The sequence below is a fragment of the Pogona vitticeps genome, chromosome 5, assembly GCF_051106095.1.
Source record: "Pogona vitticeps strain Pit_001003342236 chromosome 5, PviZW2.1, whole genome shotgun sequence".
NCBI lineage: Eukaryota > Metazoa > Chordata > Lepidosauria > Squamata > Agamidae > Pogona > Pogona vitticeps.
This window is the reverse complement of record NC_135787.1, coordinates 12,213,067-12,233,581: the sequence shown is the minus strand read 5'-3', so window position 1 is coordinate 12,233,581 and position 20,515 is coordinate 12,213,067. Positions and strand designations below refer to the sequence as shown.

The 20,515-nt window shown below is 41.9% G+C and overlaps 2 protein-coding genes across 10 annotated transcripts in view; one reads left to right on the top strand and one right to left on the bottom strand.

Annotated features, from left to right (window-relative positions):
- Positions 1–1,065: 1,065 nt before the first annotated feature.
- COPS4 (COP9 signalosome subunit 4) lies at positions 1,066–14,634 on the bottom strand. Of its 2 annotated transcripts, none has more exons than XM_020801730.3 (10): positions 14,404–14,634; positions 10,075–10,154; positions 9,293–9,444; positions 8,703–8,806; positions 6,357–6,510; positions 5,259–5,409; positions 3,478–3,648; positions 2,424–2,539; positions 1,883–1,967; positions 1,066–1,527 (listed from the first exon to the last, which is right to left on the bottom strand). In XM_020801730.3, exons 1-10 carry the CDS (start codon positions 14,475–14,477, stop codon positions 1,394–1,396), a joined length of 1,221 nt encoding a protein of 406 aa, XP_020657389.3. In that variant the 5' UTR covers positions 14,478–14,634; the 3' UTR covers positions 1,066–1,393. The 2 variants fall into 2 exon arrangements, with proteins under 2 accessions (XP_020657389.3, XP_020657387.3); XM_020801728.3 differs by having other exon boundaries at positions 3,460–3,648; positions 14,404–14,595.
- Positions 14,635–14,921: 287 nt separating this feature from the next.
- The window catches only part of LIN54 (lin-54 DREAM MuvB core complex component), a 31,368-nt gene continuing 25,774 nt past the window's right edge, over positions 14,922–20,515 (top strand). For 2 of the 8 annotated variants that reach the window (XM_073002022.2, XM_078394511.1), the window contains exon 1: positions 14,922–15,049. The gene's annotated coding sequence lies outside the window, so the exon portion shown is untranslated. Of the gene's footprint in view, positions 15,050–15,233; positions 15,333–15,408; positions 15,601–18,369; positions 18,738–20,515 lie in introns of those variants that run through there. The other 6 variants (XM_078394513.1, XM_078394515.1, XM_073002023.2 and 3 more) reach the window with 6 other exon arrangements.

The window sequence follows — 20,515 nt, the reverse complement described above, 5'->3', positions numbered from 1 at the left end:
TCAACATTCTCATGGGGAAAGGAAGAAACAAGAGAGTAAATTAACTCTCCTTTTCTTTGTAGTGCACATGAAGATATACAAATGGGAAGGAACTGTGCAAAGCTTAGTTATTTTCAAAAGAGAGACTCAGTCTGCTGATCGGAATACATCAATTGTAATATCAGATTTATGCAACATGAAAATCCTTCTGAATTCTGAAGGAAGTCTTTTTGCATACTTACATTGAGTAATTTAGGGAATTACAGTATTATCTTTATTCATTATGGGAGTGTGAAGAACCACAGCACAAGACATTAAAGCCTTGTCCACCTATCCCTGGTAGGACGAAAGTTATGCATCACACCCAAAAAGAGGTAACAGAAATACTGTAATATTTAAATAAAGATAAAACACATTTCATCCTAGCAAAAAAGGCTGTCACCAGGTAAGCTGTGTGGCCTTTCTGGGACTGCTGACCCAGTGCTATTTGAAAGTGACTAACTTCTACATTACTGGTTTCCCTTCTTGTGACTGTCTCCCTGTAGCACAGCCTTGGACCAAACCGCCTGTAAACAGAGGGAAACAAATACACCTCAGCCTATAACCATCTTTCTCCCCCTTTTTTATGACTTCAAACATTCAATGCCCAGCATATTTTTCTAGAGTGCTTCCATGACATCTTGCCAAGGTTCCCTCTAAGGTGTGTGCCTCTGCGCGTGTGACCCTGCGGGGCTCCTCCTCCTCCGTGCACCAACAATGACCATTTTCAACCTCTTTGGTTCCAGTCATGATGGAACCTCGCATAGGGGGCAGGGGGCGGAGTCACATGTGCGAGGGGCAAAGCCCCACCCAGAAGGGCTGCAAATTAGATGGAATGTTGCGCCTTGCCAAGAATTATAGGCAGTTCTTGCTGCAGTCAAATTACTGGACTTGTTTCCTGAATATGGAGAGAGCCCATAAATAACCTTATGTTATGTTGTTTATGTAGCTTAGAATAAATTTCAAAAAACATAAATTTAATATGTAAAAGCCTATTAGCATGTTGACATTTTAGGAAGGGCTAAATTGCAACAAAGAGTCCAGGTGTTTGATTAAGTCCAACCCCAGCTTTATTGGAACAACCAGAGCAAAGGAGACCATGGCACCTTAATTTTCACAACACATAAATACTCACAACGCTAGAAAGCAACTGAAATTTTAATATAAAACCTTAACACGCCTTTACACTCTGCTCAGTTAGTTTTACTTTATAGCTTAACACCTCTTATGATGTTCTACTGTACCTTTAAGAGCAACCTTTAGGAGTTTTAATACAAGTCGTGGTGTGAGCCCGAATTTCATTTTCTTATGTTTATTTCACCTTTTTACAACAACAACCAAGAGTCTTTTCTACAGAAAGGAACGGAACGGTGCTTTACTGAGCCATCTGAGCCTCCATAGCTTGTGCTGTCCATTCTGGAGCAGTCTGACTAATCTTCTCCAAAAGATTGTTAACTTGGAAGCAAAGTGACTGAATCTGTTTGTCCCATGTTGGTAAGGCTTCTCGAGCTGAAAAACAAAATGCAGACCATGGTAGAACTCATCCTTACAGTCCTAGACTTTTTCTGCTAAATTTCTCCTGATGTTCATGATAAGCACAAGCCAATTTTTGTTATGAGGTCTGTGTTTCCAGATTTAATAGAATGTAAAAATCCACACAATTGAATAGAAAGCACATACACTACTGCCATCTGGGGGCCAAAACAAGAATAATATTGTCTTTAACGGTAACAGTACTGTAGGCTAAAATACACCGCTTATCTTTTAACAGCAGCTTGTAAACAGTTAAAAATCTGAAGCTCCTTTAAACATATACTTCAACTACGGTGAGAAAAAAAAAGAGCAAAAAGTTAGTCAAACTTACTTTCAAAGTGAACTATTCCATCTATCTGATCAATAAATCCATTCATGCGACCCTCTGTTATCATCTGAGAGGCTATCTTCTCTGCCTGAAAGATTAAAAAAAAAACCAGGAAAGTATCCTATTCATTATTATTTCCTTTAAAAATGAGGTAACATTTCATGTGTGTACGCAATGTATCTGTGACATTGAGGATTTATGCAGACCAACTCATTCATCCAAAATCTTCACATGTTCTCACTATACAAATACAAACGAGACCACAGATTAGTCTGTGGATGAGCCTGCATAGCACAGTAACCTCAACCATAACTTAAAGATCAGAGGGATTGTGCAAGATTCAAGGTATACACAGATTCAGAACTGATGGCATGACTTTTTGATGGAATTTACAAGTGAGTCTAAGTGGACAGGATTATCAGAATTATGTACTCTAATAAAGGGCTGGCAGCTTGTAGCTAACACAAACAATGGGGAAAGATAATAGCACTCACAGTCCAACAGCTCAACAGCACAAAGGAACAATTGACTAAAGTTGATATACCTTGGCTGCAGGAATCTCTAATAACGCTCCAAGTTCTTCAAAGGTAATATTGTTATACAGCTTGCTTGCAGATAGCAAATTATGTTCAATGACAGCTCTGTCCAAAATACTGGAACCTGAAGAAGAAACATTAGAAGTCTGAAATGCAAAATATTATTAGCTACAAGTGAAACATGTAAGGAAACAGGTTGTATGCAACCTACAACCTATCCTTCTTTTAGCATTAAAGCTTTACAACTGAGACTAACCACATAGATAGCTTGATAATGTAATTACTGTATATGATTATAAATAGTTGGAAGCACATCCAAAAAAACAAGATAGGCACCTAAACTTATTAGTCATTAACAATACTCTTGTACCTTGAGTAACCACAGCTTCTTATATGAAAGTTGACCTAAATAGTGGAATTTGTTTCTCAATAAAATAGCAACATATAGTGCACTTGTTCTAAGAGTTACACATGAAAGAAGCTAGGCTACATCATAACCAAATGTTTCAGTACATACTGTTATGAAGCATTATGGTAACATTACTACAAAAACCCCACAGTACAGTGGTGCCCCGCTTGACAATTACCCCGTTTAACAATGAATCTGCTTTACGATGGGTTGTTTGCGATTGCAAAACGATGTTTCAATGGGGTTTTTCAGTTTGACGATCGGTTCCCTGCTTCGGGAACCGATTTTTCGCTTAACAACGATCAAAAACAGCTGATTGTCGGGTTTCAAAATGGCTCCCCACTGTGCTTTAGGATGGATTCATCGCATTATAGGCACTGGAAAATGGCCGCCCTATGGAGGATCTTCACTGGACACTGAGGTATTTCGCCCATTGGAACGCATCAAACTGGTTTTCAATGCATTTCAATGGGCTTTTTCATTTTACTTGATGATTTCGCTTAACAGCGATTTGAATGGAACGAATTATCCTCATCAAGAGAGGCACCACTGTACAGTCATGCTCAACTGATGATGGAGGATTCTGAAAGGAACAACATTTGAGGAGCTCTAATCCCAGAGCAGGGTACACCCACAGTTGGAGACATGAGTACCGTCAGCCGTCGTTGCTTTTTGGTGTGGCATGAGCATCGCAGCGAATTCTTGCAATTGGTTCCCTCTGATAATTCTGTCTAGATACATCTTCTCCAAAATCCCATAGGCTGCGAGCTGTTGACACCTTTCATCCTTGAAAAGAGTGGCTAGCATACGGGAGCGTTGTTGTCCTGGAAAACAGTAAGAACAGGGTCAACTGGCCCATGTCTAGTCAGCGTGCTTTACATCTCTAATGATCTACAAGATCCATACTAACTTCTTCTCTTCTTGACAGTTGATTTATGGTAAATTGTATCCAGTTCCTGAGAAGCGAACTACCCATTCCTGCTGATGGGCAGAAATGTCTGTGCCTACTTTCATCAGCAGTAATACTTCACTGATTCAGAAATGGACGGTTGAACATGCTTCTTCCTCTGGCAGTGGAAGAATTACTACATTGAAAATCAGACAAAATCTTGCCGAAGAGCTGTGACTACAAATCCGATTATAACTGCTGCTGAAACAACCTTGAAGATCCTCCTTCTGCATTTCCTGTATTCCCCGAGACTTGTGTTCCCTCTGCTCCTCCTCACTTCTCTTGATGTTACTGGCTAATATGCTCCAATACCAATGACAGTGAATATGGCTAATTGCTAAGAGAGACAGTATGAAGACCTATGAACCACTTTTATTAAACTGACCTACATGATTGCTACTAATACTCTCAGAATCTATGGACTATACCTTGTAGATGGGTATTTACATGAGAGCACCCAAAAATGTTCTACAGAAACAACAAAAGCGTTCTGCTTAGGGATGCAAATTCTAGGTTGCTGTTCCTCCCAGATGATCAACATCAATGACCATAATGACTAACAGGGATCTGCAGAGGTATTATTTCAACTGAAAAAGAGTTTTGAGGACAAAAACCAAGCAAACTCTTTACTGTTGTTGCAGTTTTATTTGCTGTAGTTCATATATGCAACACAGTATTTTTTAAAGAAAGGGTTAATGCTTTCACATCCCTATTAAATCTGGTTATAGTACACAAAATGCTGTAACTTTTCCCCTCCCTTTTTGATATCTAATAATAAGAATTATTAAATGCAAAGCATTTCTTTTTGATAGGGGATGGAGGATCCATGGTGGAGGGCCACCAGCTTCTAGGACCTTGCACCTCATGTCAAGCATGGCAGAAACTTTACTACCCTCCAGATTTTGCACTACTCTTCCTCCATTGTTCTGGCTTTTTAGAAGTTTCCTTCCCATTAACATTAACATGAAAGTATGTCAGCTCCAGGGCTAGTATCCTTTTTTGCTCTTGTCTGAAGGAAACAAAATGTTTGGAATCTTATAAATCCAAGGCCTCGATCAAACTGACCTGACACATCCTTCTTTTCCCTCTGCACATCTATAGACACAATAAAGCAGTTCTACTTACAGGGTCTTCTGCACCTCCCATTAAGAAGGTGGCCTGCAGTGCTTATTCAGTGTCCAGAGAATTGTAGTTCAAGGTGAGTAAACTTTAGCCTAAGGCTGGCAACCATTATTTTGTAACAAATATTAACCAGCCTTTCCCCCAAATAAATGTGTGCTATATCAACAAATTAAATTCTCATGGTAGAATCCCGTAATCATTAATCACTTAGGTGCCTGTGAATTACACCTTAATATCTGTATGTAGAGACTCAAATGGATTCCTACACATGTTCTGAGCTTTATGGAAGCTGGGTTTTATGAACAGACCTTCCCACACCAGTATCACCATATGTGTCACCCCAAATTTTTAAAATGGCTTTACCTGCTGATGCTAAAATTGTACAATGCAAGGCATGTTTCAAAGCTTCTAGTCTTTCACTTTCATGGACTATACTCTTATATGAAAGCTCATTATACCGCTGGGCGGCTTCAATGAATTTCCTTCGGTAGTCAAGAACACGTGCGTAGCACACCTGAAACAGGAAAAAGCAGCACAACTAAATACAAGTAAACCAATATCCTGTTTCCAAGTGAAACTGAAGTTGTGGAAGTGATCACAGCTATTTGGTGAGGTGCCTGTCGCATGCCATATAACAAGCACCTTACAGTGCTTCCATTACTTTAACTCCATGTTGTTATCCAAACAAGATAATGGCGGCAAATAGCATTTTAAGACTTCCTGAGTAGCATTTAAATAACACTTTAAACCATCAACCAATATGGCCATATTTTTAAACTAAAATACAGTAATGTTTAACTGATCATGTCTGATCTTCATCCAGTTGACTCTGCTCTAAAATATTGAAGTCTTTAGAATTAGGGTTTAACAAATGTTAATCAACAAATCTGGCTCAGAATTTGGGGAGGCTGCAACAACCACACCATATAATAACATGCCAACTCAGAGGGGTCTGAAGGGAACAGAGACTATCAATGTGGCCCTTCTGAGTTTGGGCCCCTAGCACCACCACTAGCAAAACAAAAGGCTCTGAAGAAAAATACTGTCAGATGTTTTGATTGGGAGGGTACAAGGCACTGGACACCTGGGTGGTCTAATCTTATTATGATCTAACCAAACTTTGCATTTGGCATAGAAATGTAATCTACACTTCAGGAGATTATACCCTATATCATATTTGCACTCTTAACAGAAATAATTAATGACACTGTACATGAGACATTCTCCACTATATTGGCTAGAATCCTACTGATATTAACACAAGGCTCCTGCAATGTCCTTGGTTAATTGCTGCTAACTGAGAAGGTGCTAGGGCACATCTCAGTTGCACAATGAAATACACGATGGGGCATGCCTTGACAGTTTGGCAATTAGCCTTAACAAGTCAAGCAAACCTTATAAACATGTTAATCAGACTCTGGTTATTTTCTTCCATCTAAAATAAGAAAATAAGAATTTCACCTTATAATGGATTTGTAGCTGCTCATTGGTAGATTCATTCTGAAGAAGAGATGCCCTGTTGATATATGCCTCAGCTTGAACAGGATCATCATCCTCCAGATAGAGTCGAGCAATTTTCAGATAGGTCTCCAATTTATAGTCCACATTGTATTGCCTTGAATGGGTCAGAACAATATGTGAAATATTTCAACTTCTATTTCCATTTATTCCAATTCTTCCACATAATTGTGTCTGTCTGTCTGTCTATCTATGGAACAAGACAGCTAAAATTCACCTGTATAATAAAGTTTAGCACTAAATGAAAGGAAGGATGATCTGTTTTTTCTATGCTGAAATCTTGTTGCTCAATGTAGCAAGTCACAAGTACAGCAGGCCCACTGAAACTATGGGGAGCTGGTAAGCCAACTCTTCCATGGCTTTCACTGATACAATGTCCTTGGCCCTTGTTGTGGTTTTCCCTGTAATTGCTCCATAGTTACTGTTGACCCAATAAGTTAATGACATCCAAAAAGTCTACAGTAATCTCAAGACTGTGACTTCTGTCATAGGGTTAATCTACCTCACATCTCTTCTTCTTCTTCTCTTGAGGCCTTCACGTTCTGCCAGTGTTTGTTCATTCCCAGAGAGGCTGAATAATCCCAGTGTAATCGTTTTAGCCTCTAGCAGGAGTTAAGGCTTGATTTGATTTACATCCCAATTACTGTTTGGTGGGTCCACAGCAGCTGCAAGCCTTCTGTTAAAGTTACACAACATCAAATTTTCTGGATTTGCTGGCAAGGAATTCTGAGAATTCTTGATCTGACTATCCCCCCCCCCCCAATGCCAACCAAAGTCAGTTTTTTCGCTGCTAATTACCAGCTAATATTTTTATTTATTTATTTATTTATTTGATTTATATCCCGCCCATCTGGTACTGTATATTTATATCACTCTGAGTGGCTAACAACAACATATATACAATTAAGATAATATAAATCCATAAACATCAATTATTAACAAAACATACCAAAAATAATAAATGACAGATAGACAAGAGAGAGAAAATTAAATTAAATGCTGGCAGGAGGGAAGGCCTGGACGTAAAGCCATGTTTTTAGTTGAGTTTTAAATGTACCCAGCGTAGGGGCCGCACAAATCTCAAGAGGGAGATTGTTCCAAAGGTGAGGAGCCACCTCCGAGAAGGCCTGGTTTCGCGTCTTTTCCCTCCGGGCCTCCTTCGGCGTCAGGCTCCTCAGCCTCACCTCATGGCTCGTGCGGGTGATCCGGGTAGATCTAGGTGGGAGCAGGCATTCCGCCAAGTATCAAGGTCCCAAACCGTTTAGGGCCTTATAAGTAAGCATTAAAACTTTGAAGTCAATGCGGAAACGAATGGGCAGTCAATGCAGTCTGGCCAGTGTAGGAGAAATGTGATGGCATTTTCTCCCTCCAGTAAGGAGTCTCATACTTTTTCCACACCAGTGGAAATTTATCAGTTCTTCCATTATTTTTATAGGTTCAACCATCTGGCCTAGCTTTTGCTCTGCCAGAGCTGGTATTACATCTGGCAATCTGCAGACGCCATGAGGATTACACTGACACTTAAACGATGGCCCTTAAATTCTGCACTTCGACAAATAAGACACTGGCCTGCATATATTGTGCAGAAGGAAAGCTACGATGGAAAGCAAATGTTGCTGAGTCATAAAGAGGGCAAAATTGTTTTAAAAGCTTTTAAAGGTATTTAGTTAACTGTAATTAACAAGGATTTCACTAGGTAATCATTTGCACTGTTGAGAAAAGTGAATAATTTGGCTATTATGAAAACAAAAATATAAATGTCCTTAATATCACTGTGAATTATATCAGGAGTCAAAAATGTTCATTCAGTGTTTGTATTCTTTTCATAAGAAATGGAAGACACATATTCTAAAATATTTTTTAGCCTCACTCTGATATTTACGTACCGCCCCCTTCTTCTCAATCATTCCAACACATGTAGAATTAATCCCTAAAGTTGCAATTTTAAATGATTTCTCACAAGATTGAGGGTGGGGAAGGGGGAAAGGATTGATGAACATTTGTGCTTCTTCATGGCTCATGAAACCTGGAGCACTGAAATGTGAAAGACTGGCATGTGCACTGCTTGATGTTTCCATCATTAAAAGATCTTGTTAAAAAGTAGGGGAAAGTTCCCACACATTAGTTTGACAAAGCAGAAATCTCTGGATCTTTGCCACAGAATAAAATGCAAGCTACTGTATACTGAAGAGCACAGAACCAGAATACATAAAAATGAAACATTTATACAGAAAGAAATTCAATGTACCAACAAGGGGGAAAAACAGCTTTTCAAGTAAGAGTATTTACTTTTGTCCTGTTTCCAAAGGAATCCCCACTAACACTTGTGCTGCATTCCTCCAGTCTTCTTCCTTTTCATATATTGATGCAAGATGCTGTCTTATCGAGGCAACCTGCAGGTATTGGGGCAAGGTAGAAACACATGGAATAAAAAATAGTGGAACAAACTTAATCTAATATAAAAGTGATCCACTTTCCAATACCCTAGTATGCTCTGCTTCCTTTCTGCCCTTCTCCCCCCATAAGCTCTTTATTTACATGACCCAAATGATTTATTTATATATACAATATAGTCAAAAGAAATTACTTTCTCTACTCTTTGCAAGTAATGACTTTGTTCTGTCAGAACTCAATGTATTAAATATGAGTGATAAGAAAATATTTAACAACCAAGTAAATGTTAGCTTTATTTACACAAGATGCTTCAAGATGAAGCCATACAGTGGAAACAGGCAACAAGAAGTCCAGAATAAAGAGTTTCAGCAAGAATTTGTCTAAATGAGTTTAAAAGTCCCACTTGATGCTTGTATAGATCTAGAAAAAAGCCACCAGGCTGGCTTTTTAGAAACCAGATTTGATACGTAGTATCTTCTTCTTACCTGCTCCTCAAATGAAATAACACGAGGCTGGATCTTTTCCAAAGTGAAGTGGTAGATTTCTTTGGCTGTACCATCAGGAAGACTTGGTAAATGTGTACAGAAGTCTGTCAGCAACTGCCGTGAAATGACTAAACTGACATTTTCATTCACCACTGGTTAAGACACACAAGGGAAAAACAAAAACAAAACATTATTTTAATCAATATTCAGTCTCAACCACTGGTCTTACAAACAACTAAACAACAGTTTCCAACTCAAACTTAGAGGCAATGGTTACTAAATGCTTGGGCTTAATGTCTGTTCTGGCTCATTATCAGATTTCAACTTTGCTGCCATGCTTTCATAATCAAATGTGTCAAGTAGCATTATGAGCAAGTTTCACCATCATCAGACAAGAAATACAATTAACTACATGGACAGGTTAAATACCACAAGAGCAGGGAAAACAGGAAGCTGTTCTAATGTTGGCAAAAGCCATTCAAAGGGCTACAACAACATCGTTTTCCACAACACAGTTTTCCATAACACCTACTTTGTAGTTTTAAATACAGAGACAGAATAAACATATAAATCTCTTAAGTTTATAAATGTCTAATACAAAATGGTTGAAGAAATTTATTTCCAGTTATGCATATTTAAGACTGCAACTTTGAAGTATTAGTGAAGTTTGCTTTCATAGAATACATTTGCAAGGCCAGCTATATATTTTCAACTTTTCTCTAACCAGAATAGAACTCTTACAAACATATCATGCAACACCTAAAAATGTTGTTTTAACTCACTTGCTTCTACAAAGGCTTTTAAGGCTTCTAACTGTTCCGCTCCTGACAGCTGAATAGCTTTTTCCAATATCTGACGATACCTGCCAGAAAAATTTAAAAGTCAGTCACATGACTTTTATATATAATAATTAAAACAGGGTACATTTATGAAATCATTTTTAAATGTAGACATAGACAGAGCAACATTCAGCATACAGAGAGAGCTTGCAAAGTGAATGAAGAATGCTACTCTTTTGTAAACTGTTTTAGAATGCATATATTTTAAATATATACAACATACACACAAATTCTACTTGAATTGAAGCCTCTAGGACGAAAGCTGGTGGCAATTAATTGGTCAGTCGTAAAAATTATAAGATACATACAGTCAACCCTCGACTTACGAACGGCCCTACATATGGACTTTTCAATTTACGAACAGCTCCGTTGGCAAAAATTGGCATCGACTTGCGAATGGAGCTCGACCTACGAACGAGGTTGAGGCTCTGTTCGCAAGTCAATGCCATTTTTTGCCAACGGAGCTGTTCATAAATGGCTCCCTGCAAAAAGGCAGGGAGAAAGGGACGAAATTTGATTTTCCCACCCTTTCTCCCTGCCTTTTTGCCTTTGGAGCTCTCAAAGGGCATTCCGCCCAACATCAGAGGAAGCCCTTTGGGAGCTCCGAAGGCGCCCATCGCGGTGGCGGGGACCCCCAGGGAGGTCTCCCATGGTGTCAGGCAAGCCCTTGGAGACCTCCCTGGGGCTCCCTGCAACCACAATCATCACCTTCAGAGGTCTCAAAGGGCTTCCCCCCCCCGACATCGGAGGAAGCCCTTTGAGACCTCCAAAGCCAAAAGGGCAGGGAGAAAGGGCTGGAAATTCGATTTCCACCCCTTTCCCTCTGCGTTTTTGCCTTTTGAAATGCTGGAATGGATTAATTCCATTCCCATGCATTTCAATGGGAAATGGTACTTCGACTTATGAACTTTTCGACGTACGAACATCGTTCCAATACGGATTAAGTTCGTAAGTCGAGGTACCACTGTAAATTTGTTTTATGAAAAGGTTATCATTACCTAGTTTTCTGAAGTCACTATAAACTCCCATCTTCCAACTGAGATACACTATACAGTCAATTTAAAAGCACCAGCCAATAAACATTAGGAACAAGCAGGGTACTGAAATTAGAATTTTCCACCATTTACAACCTACAGTACTTGCCTACAGAATGGCACCATTGAAGGTCTCCCTAGCTATCTCACACAAATGAAATCAGTATAATTTCTTGTACCAAACCAAAAGTAGAGAAGTGAATGTTCACAACATTCAAGTATAGCTGCAATGGGAACCAATTCCTAAAGTCAGGGTCAATTGAACACACTGCTAACATAGCAGCAAACAGGATTCCCTTCATATTTTGTCTCTGTTGCCTTCAAACACATTCATTCTTTACCCCTTTCTGCCTCATTCAACAGAAAATACAGTACAGTACTAAGCAATGTGCAGGAGTTGGACTCTTTACTCATAATGTTGTTGTTAAGTCATGTCCGACTCTTCGTGACACCGTGAAACAGAGCACGCCAGGCCCTGATGCCTTCCACTGCCTCCCGGAGTTTGGTCAAATTCATCTTGGTAGCTTCGATGACACTGTCCAGCCATCTCATCCTCTGTCATCCCCTTCTCCTCTTGCCTTCACATTATCTTGCAGATAATACCACTTATAATTTCACTGTTATGGTATATCTAGAACTGAGCAGTATCTAGCTTACGTTATTGACCAGCAGGACCTCAGGTCTGGTCAACAAACACAAGAACATGTCTATAAGAGGAATAAGAGATGCCATTTTTAAGCAATCTCCCATTTACACAGAATAAAATTCTGTACTTTTAAAGTCTATAGTTAGAAACTACAGCTTTGGGGGGGAAAATGAGCTCCTCGCCTGAAGACTGGAGTCAAATACCTCAAGAGTTCAAGCATTTTAATAGCTGAATGTTTAGACAAAATCTTGCCACAGTGGATCAAACAGTTCATAAGCAATCCCAGCAAATTACTTATCAATCTCTACCTGAGTGCGGAAGGCCAATTACAGCTGATGTTGTTGTTGTTGTTCAGTCGTTTAGTCGTGTCCGATTCTTCGTGACCCCATGGACCAGAGCACGCCAGGCCCTCCTATCTTCCACCGCCTCCCGGAGTTGTGTCAAATTCATGTTGGTTGCTTCGATGACAGTGTCCAACCATCTCATCCTCGGTCGTCCCCTTCTCCTCTTGCCTTCACACTTTCCCAACATCAAAGTCTTTTCCAAGGAGTCTTCTCTTCTCATGAGATGGCCAAAGTACTGGAGCCTCAGCTTCAGGATCTGTCCTTCCAATGAGCACTCGGGGTTGATTTCCTTTAGAATTGATAGGTTTGGTCTCTTTGCAGTCCAGGGAACTCTCAAGAGTCTCCTCCAGCACCACAATTCAAAGGCATCAATTCTTCGGCGGTCAGCTTTCTTTATGGTCCAGCTCTCACTTCCATACAACACTACAGGAAAAACCATAGCTTTGACTATTCGGACTTTTGTTGGCAAGGTGATGTCTCTGCTTTTTAAGATGCTGTCAAGGTTTGTCATTGCTTTCCTCCCAAGAAGCAGGCGTCTTTTAATTTCGGGGCTGCTGTCTCCATCTGCAGTGATCATGGAGCCCAAGAAAGTAAAATCTGTCACTGCCTCCATATCTTCCCCTTCTATTTCCCAGGAGGTGATGGGACCAGTGGCCATGATCTTAGTTTTTTTTTATGTTGAGTTTCAGACCGTTTTTTGCACTCTCGTCTTTCACCCTCATTACAAGGTTCTTTAGTTCCTCCTCACTTTCCGCCATCAGAGTGGTATCATCTGCATATCAGAGGTTGTTGATATTTCTTCCTGCAATCTTAATTCCAGCTTGGGATTCCTCCAGTCCAGCCTTCTGCATGATGTATTCTTCATGGATTGCTGCCTTGTCGTGGCGAGGGGGCTTGAGTAACTCAGAGAAGCTATGGGCTATGCCGTGCAGGGCCACCCAAGACGGACAGGTCATAGTGGAGAGTTCTGACTAAACGCAATCCACCTGGGGTAGGAACCGGCAATTCCACTCCAGTATCTTTGCCAAGAATGCCCCATGATCAGAAACAAAAGGCTAAAATTACAGCTGATACAAGCAAACTATTTGGAAATTACGCTCTGCTTCTATTAAACCCTGTTTAGCAGAGCATTCCACTAAACGGCTTGGTCCCTAGATACCTGAAGGACCGCCTCCTTCCATATGAGCCTACCCGGCAGTTAAGATCTAGCCGTCCCTTAAGGCAGTGGTCCCCAACCTTGGGCCTCCAGATGTTCTTGGACTTCAACTCCCAGAAATCCTGGACAGCAGAGGTGGTGGTGAGGGCTTCTGGGAGTTGTAGTCTGAGAACATCTGGAGGTCCAAGGTTGGGGACCACTGCCTTAAGGAGGTAAGAGGGACAGCTTGTAGAGAAAGGGCCTTTTCGGCAGCTGCTCCCAGACTATGGAATGCCCTCCCGACTGAGATTCGTCTGGCGCCGACGCCGATGACGTTTCAGCGCCAGGTCAAAATCTTCCTGTGCCAGAAGGCGTTTAATTGAAATAACATCAGCTGTGGGTCTGATGGCATTTTTTAGAGTATATATTTTTAATTGCATTTTAATTATTTTGCCCTTTTATTATATTTTAAATGTTGTAAGCCACCCAGAGACCTTCGGGTAGTGTGGGCGGCATATAAGTTAAATAAATAAATAAATAAATAAAAGAAGGAAGGAAGGAAGGAAGGAATCTCTTTAACAACACTGTAACCTTCCCCTATTTATACTGGCCTCCCACTACCCTGAAGTATGATTGGACTTTGAAGCCTATGACTCTCAGCGCCAGAATCTCTTTTTTCACACCCGGTCAAGACCCATGAACATCATAACAAAAAATGAGGATTATTTTAAAAGCTGGCCCCTTCAAGCCCTCCCTTTTAACAGCAGTTCAATCGCCAGCAAATGGTCAGTGTTCATATTTAACCCCATTTAAATTCGGGGGAGGGGAGGCGGACGCTTCGGCAAGCTATGCCTCTCCGGATGTTGTTGGATTACAACTCCCATCAACCCCCGCCGCCGGTTCTACTGCGAAGGGCTGACAGAGGCGTTGGAGACCAACGGAACTTGGGAGGTCCACAACCTGAAACAAGCGATGGGCTAAAACGCCAGTCGAGGGTTTAAGATCTCCACCTCCCTAGCCCTGGACCCACCGACTCTCCTGCCCCCCCACTAGACCCACCACCACCACTTTCGTCGCCATTAGCAACCAGGGACAGAGGGAGGGCTCACTCACTTCCCCGCCAAGTCCTTGTGGGAGCCGCTGGAGCTCATGAGCTGGGTCAGCTCCTGCCTCACGGCAGCCGCCATCTTTCACTCCCCCTCACAGCTACCTCCTGAGGAGAAAACAGCCCCGCTCCGGACGCGGGCGAGAGGCTGAGGTGTCCAATGCGAGACTACAACACAGCGCCCCCTCACGCCTCTGCGTAACCATAGAGCGGCGCGGCTAGAGTTACGCGAACGTCACGACAGCGCAGCCGCCGTCTGGAAGGACTCTTTGGAGGAGGAGAGGGGCGGGAGAAAGGACGGCTGCCATTGGCCGGCCCTCTGGCGGGCGGGGCGGGACCAAGGGCGGAAGTCGGGCGAAGTTTGGGAGGCGGGAGAATGGAACGTCGGAGCAGGGGCCCCCGCGGGTGACGCGCGACGCCGCGGTTGCCAGGGCGGCGCTGCCGAGTATTATGGGATGCGGCGGCGGCGGAATGGCGCTCGGCGCGTGATTTTGAACAAACACGGAAACCTGGCGCTGCCGCCGCCGCCGCCAGCCGGCCGCGCGCAGGAGCGAGCGCGCCCGCCCGCCCGCCGGGGGTGGTTGCCTGTGGCGGCCGAGAGGAGAGCCGGGGAGCGAGAGAAGCGCCCGGCTGAGGCCGCGAGGACCCCGTTCGGTGCGTGGGACGGCGAGGCGGGCTGAGGGTTTAACGGTGGGTGGGAGGAAAGGGCGCCGAAAGAAGGGCTTCGCCTGAGGGGGAAAAAAAGAGCGAGTGAGGGAGGTCGTGAGGGGAAGGAGCCTGACCAGGCCGGGTCTGACAGGACGGACCCCCCCCCCCCAAACGAGCCGCGTCTTCTGTGGGAAGAAGTTGTTTGCCGGCGTCGCTTCCGCCTTTCTCCATCCCGCTTGACACCGCCTCCTCCTTTTTCGACGTTCACCGCGACACGCGTCAGCGGCAGGTGCTGTGTGGGCGCTGTCAAGAGAAGGGCGTTTTGTTTGGGGTCAAGAGCCGGGGGGGGGGAAGAAACCTCCTTTGGTCCATACGCAGGAAAGGTGAGGGGGGTGGTGAGTGCTTGGGGGGGGAAAGGGGCGGAAAAAGAAGAGGGGGGTGCTGCCTTTTGGGATCCGGGACCAGGGACAGAGGATGCGGAGACGGAGGTGTAAAACTGTCAGTTCCCTCCTGTTGGGAGACGGTGGAGATTTCATGGCTGACTCGGGTTAAACCAAGTAAGGACAATGGGTTTTTAGACAAATCTGCACACCGCTGGCCCAAGCAATTGTTTTTTTTTTTCTGCGACTTAGATAGAAAGGCCTTTGTCTTGAATTGGAGATAGGTAATTGGTAGGCAGCAGGAAGGGAGAAAAAGAAAAGAGCTTCAGGATGTCTGGGGGGGGAGCACATCTGTCGTTATTTTCCAGTTATATGATTATGACTTTAATAGTTTCTCTCTTTTTTGGATGATGTAAATCGGAAAATACTTATTCACCTGTTGGGTATATTTATTTCCTTAAATGTAATATAGGGGAAAAGTTTTTATCCTGTTCTTGTAATGAAACAAGGTGAATAACTGATCTAAATAAACAATCTCCCCCTTCAGTGTATTCGCGAAGGCTTTCACGGCCGGGATCTAATGGTTGTTGTGGGTTTTTCGGGCTTCTTGGCCATGTTGTGAAGGTGGTTTTTCCTAACAGTTTGCTGTCCTCTGAAGATGCCGGCCACAGAGACTGGTGAAACGACCAATCCCCCCCTTCCCCCTCACAACCTTTCATGCTGTGGTGAGGTATATTTTAACATAGATTATGGTGTGTCATACTAGGTTCTTGCACTATAGTAATCTTGTCATCTCTGGATGTTCGGTGGTTTAAGTTGCTATTTGTGCATTATTACACATTAATAGAGGGTGGTATGATGATACTTTTTTTAAAGGTAGGATTCTAAACTAATGGATACCTGGTAATTTTTAAAAAGTAATTTTCAATACTCTTACTGACATGATTGATTTACAGCAGTTGCTTTCCACTTTTGTTGATCCTGGGAAAGTCAACAAGAATTCTTTCTGCTGGCAGAAAAAACTGAATATATTGACCGGCTGAACTCAATTAGCATTGAAATGCAAAGTGTTGAATTCTACTGTGTCAGCATTTAAATGCAAGTTAGAGGTATAATTGATTCTGCTGTACTGATATCAATTAAGATGCAGAACTCCAGTACCTGATAGTACGTATGTATTTTTTAAAATGCTACAATTCAGACTATATCTGTTGAAGCTATACTATTATACATGATAAACATTTGATATCAATAATCTTTTCGTACTTTCTATGACATAATTCCAGTAGAAAGAGAACTTTAGTCCTTTGAACGATCCCTTAGCTTAGCATGTGTAGAGGATAGAGACCATATAGTTTATTTGTCATATAGATATGCATCCTGTAATGTTATGATTTTTCTGATGCACACTGCAAAATGTTTACATGGGAACTTATCTCATGGATAGGTTGCATGGTTATTCCAAAACTTCCAGGATAGCTTAATGTCTGTGCAACGAGAAACACCTTTGTCAATCTTTTTGTATAATTTTTTCACCGCTGTCCTTTCCTTTAATTGCAAAGAGAATCAACATTTTTATCAAGGTGTGATTGAAATAGTACCTGACACTTGAGAAAGTGCAAGGCTTTAGTCCTGGGATGTGATGATGAGGACGAATTGAAAAAGGCAGATCTTTTGAAATCCTGTCATGGTCCCTGACATACCAGAGACAGTAGCTAAACAACCTTAAGAGGTTCCCCCCTATAGTCCTATATCTAGGACTAATGATTTTTTTTAAATTAAGTATGTTTTACATTGGAGTAAACATGCATAGGATTGCAATGCCTACTTTTTAAAAAAGCATTGTAGTTCCCATAACAGGAACATATTCTTAAACATTTTCTTGCATTCTTATTGGTTTGAGTTCCAGTCTTTGGAGTTTTGCCAGTGACCTAGAACTACTGATCTGTTACAGTATTAACAACATAGTCATATATTGACACTTGTAGTCAACGTGTTGGAGATGACGTAGAATAAATAGAACGAAAACTGGGAATTCTGTAGTTCAGTTCCATTTGTTAAACTTCTTTGGAAATAACTTACAGCGTGATGTTCTCACATAGTGTTTAGACTATTAAATTAATGCTTGGTTGAGTCCAAGTTTAAGTTAGCTGAATTGGCATTCCATTGAAATCACTGTAATGAACTGGTAATGATTTAAATCTCATTGATTTCAATGACAAACTGCAACAAACCTATTCTGATCTAGAGCCAAGCCTGTGTCATATGGAGGAACCTAGGTTACAACAATTTCTTTAATGGCCAGTGTGAAGACCAGCTTTCTTTTTTGTTCAGTAGAATCAGAATCGTTGGAAATGCTTCTCATGTACGTAATTGCTAATACATGGAGATCTGTGGTTGGAATTGACTGGCAATTGCTTTTTACCTGTCAGGTTAATAAAAACGCAAAACCTTTCATTTAAGGAAAACTGCTATCCATGTGTACATAGGACCAACTTTTGGTTTTCATTCATACACCAGCTTCTTTGCCCACGAAATCTTATTCCACAAGTTGGCAAAGAACGTGAGTCTTTTTTTGTGTTAGACAATTAAACCTTTTTGGAGAGCTGTCTTTCGTAGGGTCGCCACGGCACCTAACAACAACAATCGCACCAGCCATTTCTTTCTGGAATTAAATCAATGTGTTGTCCTTTTGAAACTGGCATCTCCTCCTCCTCCTGGCGTTTCCCCTTCTCCGGCGTGCTAAAAGCTTCGGGGGTTTGTTTGTCGCCGGAGGGGAGGCGGGGAAAGGGTGCTTTTATCCCCTCGGCAGGTCAGGACTGGAGAGCCTCGGATTTCTCTTGCGCGCCTCGGTGTTAGGGAGGGAAGGGCTTTCCTCCGGCGGGGAGTGGCTCCGGGGCGGATCGGGGCGGAGGGAAACGTGGGAAGGGGGAGGAGGCTGAGGTTGTTGCTGAGCTGGGATGTGATGATGATGACGAAGTGAAAATGGCGGATCTTTCGAAATCCTATCCCGGCCCCTGACATACCAGAGACAGTAGCTAAACAGCCTTAAGAGGTTCCCCCCCCCTCTCTCCGCTGCCTGCTCCTGCTGCTGCCGCCGCCAGAAGCCCTCCCCTCCCCTCTTCCTCCTGCTCCCGAGCAGCCGCTTTCCAGCTCTTCAGAGACGGAGGGGGGAAGCCCCCCCACCCTTCGCCACCAGCCTGGAAGGACTCAGTGGCGGCGCCCGATAGAGGGGAAGAGGCTCACCTCCAAGGCCTGGACACCAGGAGAGATGGGTGGAGCTTGGATCCCGAGAAGGAGGTATCCCCTTTCAGGTGCTTGGAAACCGAAGGGCCATCCGTCTCTGTTTGGGAAGCAGCGAGTGTGGGCGACTGTTGAGGCCTAACTCGCTCTCCAAGGTCTTGATGCGGACTGTTGCTGAAATAAAGCCTAGTCTTCTGCCTAGTAATATGTTTGCTGCTTGAGGGCTTCCTGCAGAAGTCAGAAAAATCTCAGTAGACTCTGGATTGCTGGATTAATTGTGCCTGTGTTTTCTTCTTCTTTTCTTTTTGGTGCAAGTGCTGTGAAGAATATTTCTGTGTAAAACTGCACGAGACGGTAATTTAAAAAAGAGATTAATTCTATAGCAGCCTATTAGTCAAATTGATGATCAGCCTATTTCATTGCTAATTCTCTAAAAAAATTAGCAGTTGCAGTGGATAGCAAAAAACCTCCACAGCACATTCAGTCAAGAGAGCTACTGATGGAGTTTATTAAGTACTGTATGTCTATCTGGATTTTCTTGTCCGAGACAAGATGGTAAAATGCACAAGACATTTTAGCACTGGATCCGTAATACAGCTTGGTAATGCTGAATTCCCACTTCTTGTTGGCAGAAAACCAGTATTAAATAATTAATTAAAGTTGTAGTGTCCTGTTTTTGTAAGCCCGTTAATATATAACTTCCAACTATCAAATATGCTGCCATATTTCCATATGATTCTATATGGAGAATATTTACATTTTTTATGAAGTTCATTACATGTGACTAAATTTTTCATAAAGTTTTGATGCAGGATATTTCTGTTTTGGGAAGCAATTTACAGGTATTAATGTTCAGCTGAAGTACAGAATAAAATATTTTGTACTATTTTAATGTAAGACAGGTCAAACTTCAGGATAGCTCAGTGGTTTCATTGAGGTTGGGAGTTCAGTTCCTCACTGTGCCACCTTGACAAGGGCCTAGACTTGATGATAAAATTGCATTACAAAATCTGAAATAAGGCTAAAATTAAAGATAAAGCAACTCTTCATAGACATCTGTGTAGAAATTACGGAAGGTTGGTTTGGAATTGTGGATATTCCAGTTTAGCTGTAAGCATCCCCTTCTGTTTTTATTTTTGTTGTTTATTTATTTTACAGAAAACTTTCTATATGGGAGGAGCTGGTTGAAATCTACTCTTCTAATATATTTTCCTGTTAGTGTTCTACCTTGTTTTCCCAAAAATAAGACAGGGTCTTATATTTATTTTTGCTCCAAAAAAAAAAAAAAAAGAATTAGGGCTTATTTTCAGGGGATGTTTTATTTTTTTTATTTTTTTCATGTACAACAATCTACATTTATTTAAATACATTCATGCCATCTTCTAGTTGCTGCACAATGGTGGAGGGCAGGGTTTCACTTAACTAGGGCTTATTTTTGAGGTAGGGCTTATATTACGAGCATCCTGAAAAATCATATTAGGGCTTATTTTCAGGTTAGGTCTTATTTTTGGGGAAACGGTAGTTCAGGTAATTATGTAAGATATAAAGTAGGGATGGATAATTAAATATTGCTAGATTGCAGTTCCCATCTTCTCATAGAGGGCTTGGCCGTGCTTCCCTATACCCCTAATGTAGTCCTTCGCTTGGAGGCCTGTCTAGTTTCCATAAGAGCATGGGTCAACGTTCTTATGATTAACTGTTGGTTAAAACTTGTAATTTTTTTTCATAAGGTCTGGCACAATTGACCCTCTTGGATACTTTCCAGTCAGACTGGAAATCCTTTGTAGTCAAAGAAATACAACAAATTGGCTTCTCTCTCAATATCCTTATAGCAATGGGCTACACCAGC

Bases quoted from the DNA above. Each gene is read 5' to 3' on its own strand.
- COPS4 (XM_020801728.3), bottom strand. From the start codon at position 14,477: ATGGCGGCTGCCGTGAGGCAGGAGCTGACCCAGCTCATGAGCTCCAGC. The intron at 9,445-10,074 runs GTGAGTTAAAAC...TGTCTTAACCAG, and splicing joins AAAAGCCTTTGTAGAAGCAA to TGGTGAATGAAAATGTCAGT. The intron at 2,540-3,459 runs GTGGGTGTACCC...TTTCTTCTTCAG, and splicing joins CGGTACTCATGTCTCCAACT to GTTCCAGTATTTTGGACAGA.